The following is a 12735-nucleotide window of genomic DNA, read 5'->3' on the forward strand; positions in this document are numbered from 1 at the left end:
AAGTTTTGGGCTCGATCCGAAATCAATAGGTGTGAGAAATTGGACAATTCCAGTTCAACGGCAAATCGTTCCTAATTGGAGTGGTTGGTGTATTCCATACTTCTATCGATTGGATTTCCCCCAAAACTCACCAAACGACTCCTCCCACCATATTATGTTGTTGCCCAAGTTTTGGGCTCGATCCGAAATCAATAGGTGTAAGAAATTGGACAGTTCTAGGTCAAAGGCAGTTCGTTCCAAATTGGAGTGGTTGGGGTAATTCATAGTTCTGGAGATTGGATTTCACTCAAAACACACCAAATGACTCCTCCCACCATAATTCATAGTGCTGGCCACGCTGAAGATCATGTCAAGAAGAGTGGTGAGGAGGTGGATATTACTTCTAATAAGCCAAAAATAGTCCCACCTACATCATCTATTACAGCTGTAGCCGAGAAGCCAAAGGGAGAGAGTTACACGCCATCCTTGCCTTTCCCACAGCCAGTTCACAAGCAAAGGAAGGACCAACACATGTTTGATATTTTGGAAATTTTTAAGAAAGTGCAGATCAACATTCCCTTGCTTCAAGCAATTCAACAACTTCCTTCTTATGCAAAATTTTTGAAGGATGCATGTACAAACAAGAGAAAATTTGCAGCTCATGAAAAAGTGATGTTAACTGAAGAGTGTAGTGCGGTGTTGCTCAAGAAATTGCCTCCAAAACTAAAGGACCCAGGGAGTTTTACAATTCCTTGTATTATTGGTGATGTTCAATTTGATAAAGCATTTTTAGATTTAGGCTCAAGCATTAACCTTATGCCTTTGTCTATTTTTCAGCGATTAGGTATTGGAGAGCTCAAAAGTACTACCGTTTCTCTTCAACTTGCGGATAGATCAGTCACATATCCTAAAGGAATCATTGAAGACGTGTTGATTAGGGTGAAGCAATTTGTGTTTCCAGCTGATTTCTTTGTTCTTGACATGGAGGAAGACCGCGACATCCCACTCTTGCTCGGCCGTCCCTTCCTTGCTACAGCTGGTACATTGATTGATATGCAACAAGGAACTTTAACTTTGAGAGTTCAAGGCGAATCCGTTGAGTTTATGGTGTTTGAAGATGTTGAAAAACCAAGGGACTTGAAGGAGTGCAGCCGCATAGATCTCCTTGACCCAATTGGACATGTCAACTACTTGGAAAACACCTCTACGGATGTCTCGAAAGCCAAGTCTCCACCCACTCCATGCATGAAACGCATGCCCACTTCTCTTGGACGTGCTGGAATTTATCAATGTTTTATCAAAAGCTTTTCCAAGATGAGCCAGCTCTTGTGGCATCTCCTTGCCAAGGATCACACCAAGACATTGCATGACAAGGCTATTGTTCACAAGGAGTTTGGACAACAGCCCAAGCACTACATGGAAGAAGTAGCATTCTTTGCTACTTCCGCACCACCATAGACATTCGAAAAGTCTAGCTCATGACTATAAAGAAGCGCTTCTTGGGAGGCAACCCAAGCATTCTCACCTTTGTTTTCATTTGTTTTTGTCTTTAGTTTCTCTGTGATTTCTCTTGCATTTTTCATGTTTTTGTTGTTTTTGTTAAGTTTTGCATCATCAAACATAGGATTTTGTGTTCCAAAGAAAAATTTCGCATTTTTCTAGCCCTAGGATGTTTGCAGCACGTTTCAGATGTGTTACAGTAGTTTTTTTTGTCATTGGTTGAAGTTAAATGCCAGAAAATAGCAACATAGCTAAGTAGGTTCTTATTTTGGTCAAAATAAAAATTTCTGCCTAATGTCTTTTTTGTTGTTTTTCAGGTCAATCTAAAGCCATCGACGTAACCAAGGTGGTTAGTGTGAGTGGTTCGGCACTCTCATTCCTTAAGAGAGGTCAGGGGTTCGATCCCTGCTCTGGTACGGAGTCACCACTTTGGCCAACACTTTACCCCTTACGGGCCGACCCGGTGTGAGTGGGGATTAGTCTGGGTTGTGGTTAAGGCTTAAAGGTGCCACCCATAATTGGGGTCCATTCAGGACCACCTCATGGTTCAGACCAAAAAAAAAGCCACCGACGTGTTTAGAATGGTTCTAATGATGTTTTGGACCAGGTTTGGGGGTCTTCGGTGGCCTACATTATGTTTTAGGACGATTTGAAGCTCAAAAAAGGACCTAAAACACAAAAAAAGGCAGCTGCTGTTTTGCCCAGAATTTGAAGATTTTTCGTCACCAAAGGGGTTTTAGCGACGGTGTTCATCGGATTTTTCGTCACAAAAGATGTTTTAGCAGCGGTGTTCATCAGATTTTTCGTCACTAAAAGTCGGATTTCCAGATTTTTATGATTACATATCCAACTCAAATTCGTTCCAATTTCATCGCATTCCGATACGGGTCTATGATATTCCAAGAAGCAAGTTGTGGGTGTTTAAGTTCGTCGCATTGTCTATTCTCTCTCACTTCGACATATTCTACGCTTTGCTCATCCATACACCTACACAAACCCGGGAAGTTCTCACACCCTTTCTCTCTTTAATTGATTTTGCATGACTTAGTTTTCTTTGTTTTAAACATTGAGGACAATGTTTGTTTTAAGTTGTGGGTGATTGAGTTCATTGGTTTCATAATGCATGCAGCAGTCCTTTGTCTTTGTTTTCAATTCTGTTCTTGTCTGCTGCTGTTTCTGTATTTTGGCCCGCGTTGCGTTCTTTGTTTTTTCGTTCTGAATCCAACCATATAAAGAACGTAAACTTTGGCCAAGTATTTTGGGAGATATGTGTAATTTTTTGCACCTAGGTCAGAACTGCAGTTTTGTTTATTGATTTTCAATTCCTTTCAACTTTTAGTTTTTATTTTGTTGTTTAGTTTAGTTTTCGTTTTTTTTTTCTCTATAAAAAAAAAATTTTAAAAAAAAATTCTGAAAAATGTCATAAAACCCCAAAATGTTTTCTTTTACTTTGAGTCTTGTTTTTATTTGTTTGTGGTAGTCACTTCCCAATTCTATGATGAGATTGAATTTTATTTGCAATTAACTTTCAAGAAATGTTGAGCATGACACTAATTCTTTACATTATCTTTGTGTTAGCCTTATTTTTGTGATTAGACTTGGGAAATCCTTATGCACATAGCCACATTAATATGAGTTTCGATTGGGGATTTCACATGTTTTAAATGGCTAAATAAGAGCTAGTGTAAACTTATATAACCCTTATGTGAATTTTTGAGCCTATGCTTCCTTTCTTGAGTGTTATATGATATTCTATAATTTTCTTGTCTACGTCGTTGTGATCTCATTATTCTTTGTTTTTGGTCAAGTACTTGAGGATGTTTAAATTGTTTGCTAGAACTACTTTCATTATCTATTTGAGGCATACTTCGTGAACCACATGGATTCTTGGAAGTGATATAGGCCTTGTTTCTTCCGTTTGAGCCCTTCTAGCTAACTTGTATCACTTTTATCCCTAGTTAACCCCCTTGTGCCTTTTATGTAAGCCTTTTTCGTTCTTTACCCAATTCTCCTCACCTTAATCTATCATATGTTTATCCTACACCCTTTTAAGGAGTTTTGTAGAGTATTTTCGTTGTTAAGGGAGAATTGCACAAATTATTCAATCATGTGGAAAGTAAACGATACTATTTCAACCAAAAAACAAAAAAAAAACTAATTTCGAAGCCTTTTCAACTCGAGTTATTAAGCCCTAGGAGTGTTTTACATTTAATGCCCTAAAGCTATCTAGCTTGGGAGTCATTGGCCTAACACTCGCTACATGGGTTGATTAGAAAGCTAATGGAGTTAGAAAAAAAAAAAAGAAGAAAAAAAATAAAATTTCAAGACAGTATCAATATGAAGTTCCGTGCTCAAAGTGCAAGATGTTATAATTTTCATGGAAAGCTCTATGAATTCCTTAGAATTTGTTCATCCTTATCTTTTCTTGTTTCACCCATCACCCTAAGCCCCATTGCAACCTTAGTGAAAGTCCTACTTGATCCAAGGAGGAACAACCCCAAACGTGCAAGCAAAGTAACTGACATGTTATCCCAGTCCAAGTAGGAAGAGGAGTAAGCATGGCCAGATAAACGTTCAAGCATTTGATCAATAAAAGGCAAGGGGAAATGATCTTTTCTAGTGGATGTGTTCAACTTCCTGTAATCAATGCAAACTCTCCAACCAGTGACAGTTCGTGTAGGAACTAGCTCATTCTTCTCATTCTTCACAACGGTGATTCCGGACTTCTTTGGAACAACTTGCACAGGGCTCACCCACTTAGAATCTGAAATTGGGTAGATGATTCCTACATCGAGTAGCTTTAAAACTTCAGCTCTAACCACCTCTTTCATGTTGGGATTTAGCCTCCTTTGGGCATCACGGGATGGTTTGCTGTCTTCTTCCATTAAAATTCGGTGCATGCACATGCTTGGACTAATTCCTTTGATGTCTGCTATGGTCCACCCAATGGCTGTTTTATGTTCTTTTAGAACTTTAATTAAGCTCTCTTCTTCATGTGAGGAGAGACCTGCAGCAATTATAACAGGGAGAGTTTTGTTAGCACCCAAATATGTATATTTGAGATGATTGGGAAGAGGTTTAAGTTCTAGCTTTGGTGGGATGACAATGGATGGCTCCAATTTCGTGGATGATGGTCCAAGAGGCTCGATTGGTGGCCTAAAGGATGGTGGGTATGGCGGAAACACTTCTAAGGCAGCCACCAGTTCTTGGAACTCCAGTTCACAAAGATCTTCCTCTTCTTGTGTTAAGACAGCTTCTAGAGCATCATTAGACTTTCTCTGCAAAATTTTGGAAGAAACCTCATGATCCACAACATCAATTGAAAAGCAAGAATCAAGAGAGATAGAAGGTTGAGATAGAGCATTAAGCATTTTAAATTCAACAGTTTCACCCAAAACATTCATGGAGAGGGTGCTATCTTTCACTTTGATGATTGTGTCTGCAGTGGCCATGAATGGCCTGCCTAGGAGAATGGGATCAACACGATCTCCATTTGGATTGTCTTCCATGTCCATCACTACAAAATCAGCAGGGAGAATTAGTGTATTAACTTGAACTAGAATATCTTCTACAATACCTTTTGGATATTTTATAGAATGATCAGCTAGTTCAAGTCGCATTGAAGTCTTCTTCATCCCTTCTAAGCCAAGCTCTTGATATACTGAATATGGCATTAGATTGATGCTTGCTCCCAAGTCCAACATGGCTCTTCCAACCTTCTTGCCTCCAATGTTAATGGGAATGTCAAAGCTGCTAGGATCATCTAGTTTTGGTGGAAGCTTCCTTTGCAATACAACACTTACATTCTGGTCGAGCTTTACTCCTTCATTTGGAGCGAAATTGAGCTTGTGAGTTTTCAAGTCCTTGATGAATTTTCCATATGCAGGAATCTGTTCAATAAGATCAAGCAAAGGCAAATTGATATTAACTTTACTCAAAATATCATAAATCTCTTTAAAAGCCTTATCTTGCTTTGCTTTCTTAAGACGGCCTGGAAATGGAATCTGTGGAACATATGGAGCGGGTGGCACGTATCTATCTTCTTGAAGATGTGGTGGCACAAATTTGTCATCCCTTTTATGCAATTGGAATTGATCGGATTTCTGAGAATCTGATTTGGCCTTAGGAGCAGATTGAGAAGTTTTGAGTTGTTCTCCTTCCGTGGCCATGGTCTCCTCCTCTTCATTTTCTACAATCACAACATCATTTGAAAGATTAGAATCATCTTTATTATCAATGATCTTACCTGATCTGAGCACATGAATGGCCTTGGCTTCTGGGTTCTTTGGATTGATCTCAGTTTGGCTTGGCCATTTCCCAGGCTGTCTTTGAGTTATTTCAGCAGCTATTTGGCCTAATTGGACTTCCAATTTGGAGATGGCAGCTTGTGTAGTTTGCTGAAAATTGGATTGGTTGATTGCCATCTGCTTCACTATATCTTCCAATGATGATGATGATTCTTGTGGCCTTTGGAATGAAGGGGGATTTGCTTGATTCTGGGTATTTCTCCATGAAAAGTTTGGATGATTCCTCCAACCTGGATTATAACTTTGTGAGTATGGATCATTTCTTGGACCTTGGTTGTAGGAATTTACCAACTTAGCTTGCTCTTGCACAAATTCTGGATATCCAGCCCCAAGTGGACAAGCTGTGGTAGCATGGTCATGAGATTCACAAATGCTACACACTTCCTTCGGAGGGCTTCTTGAGTTTAATGCAAGAAGAGCATCTAGCTTTTGTTCCAGTTTTGAAATCTGCACACTAGAAGCATCATTAGAACCACTAATAACACGTTTACCTCTTGTATCCGTATGTTGGGTCTCCATTGCTATCTCCTCAAAGAGTTCGTACGTTTCTTCTGGAGTTTTGGTTTTAAAAGAACCACCTGCAAAATTGGTGACTATATTATGACTAGAAGGGGTTAGTCCTTTATAAAACATACGCATTTGAAGCTTCAATGGAATCCCATGATGAGGACATTGGTTGAGCAGCCCATTGAATCTCTCCCATGCTTCACAAAACGATTCATCATCTTGCTGTGCAAATAATAAGATCTTGTCCCTAAGCATGTCGGTCTTTTGCGTGGAGAAGTATTTTTCCAGGAACTTCTTTTGAATGGCAGCCCATGTAGTGAGTGAACCAGGCTTCAAAGAATTCAACCAATACTTCGCCTTATCCTTTAAAGTGTATGGAAACACTCTCATTCGAAGTTGATCTTCTGTCACACCTGTCAAGGGAAAAGAACTCACAACATTAAAAATATCCTTTATATGAGTTAATGGATCTTCATTAGGTAAACCATAAAAGGAGGGTAGCATATTAAGATGAGAAGATTTAAGCTCATAATTTCGAGCTACAGTGGGCAGCAAAATGCTTGAAGGAGATGTTGGAATTGTTGGGATATCAAGTTCTCCCATGAACTCAATGGCAGCCATCATTTCTTCTTCTTCTTGGTCTGAACTTGCTTCCGAATTTGAAGGTGAAGAACCAGGAAGTTCAGTGTGGAGAGCAAGACTTGTAAATGTAGCAAGAGCTTGCTCTTTTGCAGTTGACAACTCCCTTTCTAGACGATTCTGAATTTCAGAGGTCACACGATTCGGTTGCAATGATGGTCCTGCGTTCAAAGATCTGGAACGTTGGAATGAAGACCTCACTTGTTCAAGGAATGGCCTGTTAGACATAAACTACCTGAAACAGAAAATTAGATTAATTAGAAACACTAAAAAGAATAGGGTAACCTTGGGCACATAACCAGGGAAGAACTTTCGTTCAGTCCCCGGCAACGTAGGGTAACCTAGGGCACATAACCAGGGAAGAACTTTCGTTCAGTCCCCGGCAACGGCGCCAAAATTTGTTGTGTAGATTTCAGCTGCACCAAAATTGATTCAGCTGCATCCTCAACTTGTGATACTCGCAAGTGCACGAGCCGTTTGGTAGTATAGCATATGTAAGTGCGAGGTCGATCCCACGAGGATTGGTGATTGAATGATCCAATTTAGTTTCCCTACACAAAACAGAAACAAAAACAAAGAACATGAAAGAAGGAAGAAAGAAAATTAGAAAGTAACTCAAGCAAATAAGTTCCCAAGTTCAATTAGATTAATGGATTGATTCAAGCTAAAGTATGATTAAGCCATGGTGTGTGGTCATAACCTTGTGTTCCTAATTCCCTAATTTGATCATTTGTTGTCTAACCTAAAATTAAGCATTAGGAACCCATTAAGCATAGAAGAACAATTTAAACAACCAAGCATGTATCTAATCCCTGTTGTCGAATGTCCATACATACTCTTCCTATTCATAGTTCAATTCGAATTAAAGCATGGTTTATACTCTTAATTCAAACCAAGATAGCTAACATGCAAGCCTAAATGGTGATCAATCATTCAAACTAGCATATTAACTTATAAGCATAATGAATAAGAACAAAAACCATAATTGAAACTTGGAAACTAATTAAACTTGAATACTTAAGAAAGAATGTACATTACAAGAAAAATAAATTACAACTAAGAAAACATTAAAGAAAGCTAGAATTGAGAACTAGAAAGCAAAACTAAGAGAATTTGAGGGAGAGAAGGGAAGGGAGCTCTAGAGAAGTGTTTGAGAGCTCCCCCCCTTGGGGTGTGTTACAAGCTTAGAGAACTTCTCTATTTATAGGCCTAGGGGAAGTGAAAATCTGAATTCAATATGACTAATGCATACAACACCAATAAATCCCACCAGCAGCCCTAGCTCATCTTCATGTCACCATGACCAAGCTTCCAACCAGAAACAATAGCTCATCCTGAGGTCAGCATGACCAGCAACTTCAAGGGCTTACAAATTGGGTTAGGCTGAATCAAATGAAGATTTTAAGATTTCCATTGTGAAGTTCAGAATGTATGATCCAACCACACAAGTATTGGCCCAATCCAAGCTCGGAGGAGGAAGTTAAGGCCGAAACAAATTGCTAACTCGTTTTGCTCGCTGACAAAAATCCATCCTGAGCATGGTTCAGTGTTTGCTAGGTTACAGACTCCAGATGTATCCAATGGGGCTGAATTTTGGATATGTTATAGTACACACCCATTGGAACAACTTTCATGAGGAATGCGGCCTCATCCGAGTTGTGTAGGTTGCTGAAACAGATCTCGCAATGTGACCCACGAAACTGGACTGGCAAGGGGCTGTAGGAAAAATGAGTTTGTCTTTAAGCTCTTCTTCCATTCATCCAAATTAGGCCTTAATATGCTTGAATTGCATGAATTATGCTCTCTTGCTCTATTGGCCTACAAAACACACAAAGGGAGGGAAATAACTTAGAATTATAGGAACTAAGCAAAAGAAGTAAGTAAATTGGGCATGTATATGTATGATTGGTGTATTCCACACTTCTAGCAATTGGATTTCACTCAAAACTCACCAAATGACTCCTCCCACCATATTATGATGTTGCCCAAGTTTTGGGCTCGATCCGAAATCAATAGGTGTGAGAAATTTGACAATTCAAGTTCAACGGCAGTTCGTTCCTAATTGGAGTGGTTGGTGTATTCCATACTTCTAGCGAATGGATTTCACTCAAAACTCACCAAATGACTCCTCCCACCATATTATGATGTTGCCCAAGTTTTGGGCTCGATCCGAAATCAATAGGTGTAAGAAATTGAACAATTCAAGTTCAAAGGAAGTTCGTTCCAAATTGGAGTGGTTGGGGTAATTCATAGTTCTGGCGATTGGATTTCACTCAAAACTCACCAAATGACACCTCCCATCATATTATGATGTTTTCAAAGTTTTGGGCTCGATCCGAAATCAATAGGTGTGAGAAATTGGACAATTCAAGTTCAACAGCAGTTCGTTCCTAATTGGAGTAGTTGGTGTATTCCATACTTCGAGCGATTGGATTTCACTCAAAACTCACCAAATGACTCCTCCCACCATTTATGTTGTTGCCCACGTTCTGGGCTCGATCCGAAATCAATAGGTGTAAGAAATTTGACAATTCAAGTTCAACGGCAGTTCGTTCCTAATTGGAGTGGTTGGGATAATTCATAGTTCTAGGGATTGGATTTCACTCAAAACACACCAAATGTCTCCCCCCCACCATGTTATGATGTTGCCCAAGTTTTGGGCTCGATCCGAAATCAATAGGTGTAAGAAATTGGATAGTTCAAGTTCAAAGGCAGTTCGTTCCAAATTGGAGTGGTTGGGGTAATTCATAGTTCTGGCAATTGGATTTCACTCAAAACTCACCAAATGACTCCTCCCACCATATTAGGATGTTGCAAAAGTTCTGGGCTCGATCCGAAATCAATAGGTGTAAGAAATTGGACAATTCAAGTTCAAAGGCAGTTCATTCCAAATTGGAGTGGTTGGGGTAATTCATAGTTCTAGCAATTGGATTTCCCTTAAAACTCACCAAAAGACTCCTCCGACCATATTATTATGTTGCCCAAGTTCTGGGCTCAATCCGAAATCAATAGGTGTAAGAAATTGGACAATTCAAGTTCAAAGGCAGTTCGTTCCAAATTGGAGTGGTTGGGGTAATTCATAGTTCTGGCGATTGGATTTCACTCAAACCACACCAAATGACTCCTCCCACCATATTATGATATTGCCCAAGTTCTGGGCTCAATCCGAAATCAAGAGGTGTAAGAAATTGGACAATTCAAGTTCAAAGGCAGTTCGTTCCAAATTGGAGTGGTTGGGGTAATTCATAGTTCTGGCGATTGGATTTCACTCAAAACGCACCAAATGACACCTCCCACCATATTATGATGTTGCCCAAGTTTTGGGCTCGATACGAATTCAATAAGTGTGAGAAATTGGACAATTCAAGTTCAACGGCAGTTCGTTCCAAATTGGAGTGGTTGGTGTATTCCATACTTCTAGCGATTGGATTTCACTCAAAACTCACCAAATGACTCCTCCCAACATATTATGATGTTGTCCAAGTTTTGGGCTCGATCCGAAATCAATAGGTGTGAGAAATTGGACAATTCAAGTTCAACAGCAGTTCATTCCTAATTGCAGTGGTTGGTGTATTCCATACTTCTAGCGATTGGATTTCACTCAAAACTCACCACATGACTCCTACCACCATATGATAATGTTGCCCAAGTTTTTGGCTCGATCCGAAATCAATAGGTGTATGAAATTGGACAATTCAAGTTCGAAGGCAGTTCGTTCCAAATTGGAGTGGTTGGGGTAATTCATAGTTCTGCCAATTGGATTTCACTCAAAACACTCCAAATGACTCCTCCCACCATATTATGATGTTGCCCAAGTTCTGGGCTCGATCCGAAATCAATAGGTGTAAGAAATTGGACAATTCAAGTTCAAAGGCAGTTCATTCCAAATTGGAGTGGTTGGGGTAATTCATAGTTCTAGCTATTGGATTTCCCTTAAAACTCACCAAAAGACTCCTCCCACCATATTATTATGTTGCCCAAGTTCTGGGCCCAATCCGAAATCAATAGGTGTAAGAAATTGGACAATTCAAGTTCAAAGGCAGTTCGTTCCAAATTGGAGTGGTTGGGGTAATTCATAGTTCTGGAGATTGGATTTCACTCAAAACTCACCAACTGACACCTCCCAGCATATTATGATGTTTTCCAAGTTTTGGGCTCGATCCGAAATCAATAGGTGTGAGAAATTAGACAATTCAAGTTCAACGGCAGTTCGTTCCAAATTGGAGTGGTTGGTGTATTCCATACTTCTAGCGATTGGATTTCACTCAAAACTCACCAAATGACTCCTCCCACCATATTATGATGTTGGCCAAGTATTGGGCTCGATCCGAAATCAATAGGTGTGAGAAATTTGACAATTCAAGTTCAACGGCAGTTCATTCCTAATTGGAGTGGTTGGTGTATTCCATACTTCTAGCGATTGGATTTTACTCAAAACTCACCAAATGAATCCTCCCACCATATTATGATGTTGCCCAAGTTTTGGGCTCGATCCGAAATCAATAGGTGTAAGAAATTGGACAATTCAAGTTTAAAGGAAGTTCATTCCAACTTGGAGTGGTTGGGGTAATTCATAGTTCTGGAGATTGGATTTCACTCAAAACTCACCAACTGACACCTCCCAGCATATTATGATGTTTTCCAAGTTTTGGGCTCGATCCGAAATCAATAGGTGTGAGAAATTAGACAATTCAAGTTCAACGGCAGTTCGTTCCTAATTGGAGTGGTTGGGGTAATTCATAGTTCTGGCGATTGGATTTCACTCAAAACGCACCAAATGACACCCCCCCACCATATTATGATGTTGCCCAAGTTTTGGGCTCGATACAAATACAATAGGTGTGAGAAATTGGACAATTCAAGTTCAACGGCAGTTCATTCCTAATTGGAGTGGTTGGTGGATTCCATACTTCTAAAGATTGCATTTCACTCAAAACTCATCAAATGACTCCTCCCACCATATTATGATGTTGCCCAAGTTTTGGGCTCGATCCGAAATCAATAGGTGTAAGAAATCTGAGAATTCAAGTTCTTCGGCAGTTCGTTCCTAGTTGGAGTGGTTGGTGTATTCCATACTTCTAGCGATTGGATTTCACTCAAAACTCACCAAATGACTCCTACCACCATATTATGTTGTTGCCCAAGTTTTGGGCTCGATTCGAAATCAATAGGTGTAAGAAATTTGAGAGTTCAAGTTCATCGGCAGTTCGTTCCTAATTGTTGTGGTTGGTGTATTCCATACTTCTAGCGAATGGATTTCACTCAAAACTCACCAAATGACTCCTTCCACCATATTATGATGTTGCCCAAGTTTTGCGCTCGATCCGAAATCAATAGGTGTCAGAAATTGGACAATTCAAGTTCAAAGGCATTTCGTTCCAAATTGGAGTGGTTGGGGTAATTCATAGTTCTAGCGATTGGATTTCACTCAAAACTCAGCAAATGACACCTCCCACCATATTATGTTTTTACCCAAGTTTTAGGCTCGATTCGAAATCAATAGGTGTGAGAAATTGGACAATTCAAGTTCAACGGCAGTTCGTTCCTAATTGGAGTGGTTGGTGTATTCCATACTTCTAGCGATTGGATTTCACTCAACACTCACCAAATGACTCCTCCCACCATATTATGGTGTTGCCCAAGTTTTGGGCTCGATCCGAAATCAATAGGTGTAAGAAATTGGACAATTCAAGTTTAAAGGCAGTTCGTTCCAAATTGGAGTGGTTGGGGTAATTCATAGTTCTGGCGATTGGACTTCACTCAAAACTCAACAAATGACACCTCCCACCATATTATGATGTTG

At 39.7% G+C, this 12735-nt stretch overlaps 1 protein-coding gene and 1 non-coding gene across 2 annotated transcripts; both read left to right on the forward strand.

Annotated features, from left to right (window-relative positions):
- Positions 1-300: 300 nt before the first annotated feature.
- LOC110755822 (uncharacterized) lies at positions 301-1437 on the forward strand. The gene has a single exon (XM_021957108.2). The coding sequence runs from the start codon at positions 301-303 to the stop codon at positions 1435-1437; it is 1137 nt and encodes a 378-aa protein (XP_021812800.2).
- Positions 1438-6441: 5004 nt separating this feature from the next.
- Positions 6442-6548, forward strand: LOC148293058 (small nucleolar RNA R71). The gene has a single exon (XR_015826003.1). It is a non-coding gene; the product is annotated as a small nucleolar RNA R71 (small nucleolar RNA).
- The last annotated feature ends 6187 nt before the right edge of the window (positions 6549-12735 follow it).

Source organism: Prunus avium, chromosome 7 (assembly GCF_965620075.1).
Source record: "Prunus avium chromosome 7, drPruAviu1.hap1.1, whole genome shotgun sequence".
Lineage (NCBI taxonomy): Eukaryota > Viridiplantae > Streptophyta > Magnoliopsida > Rosales > Rosaceae > Prunus > Prunus avium.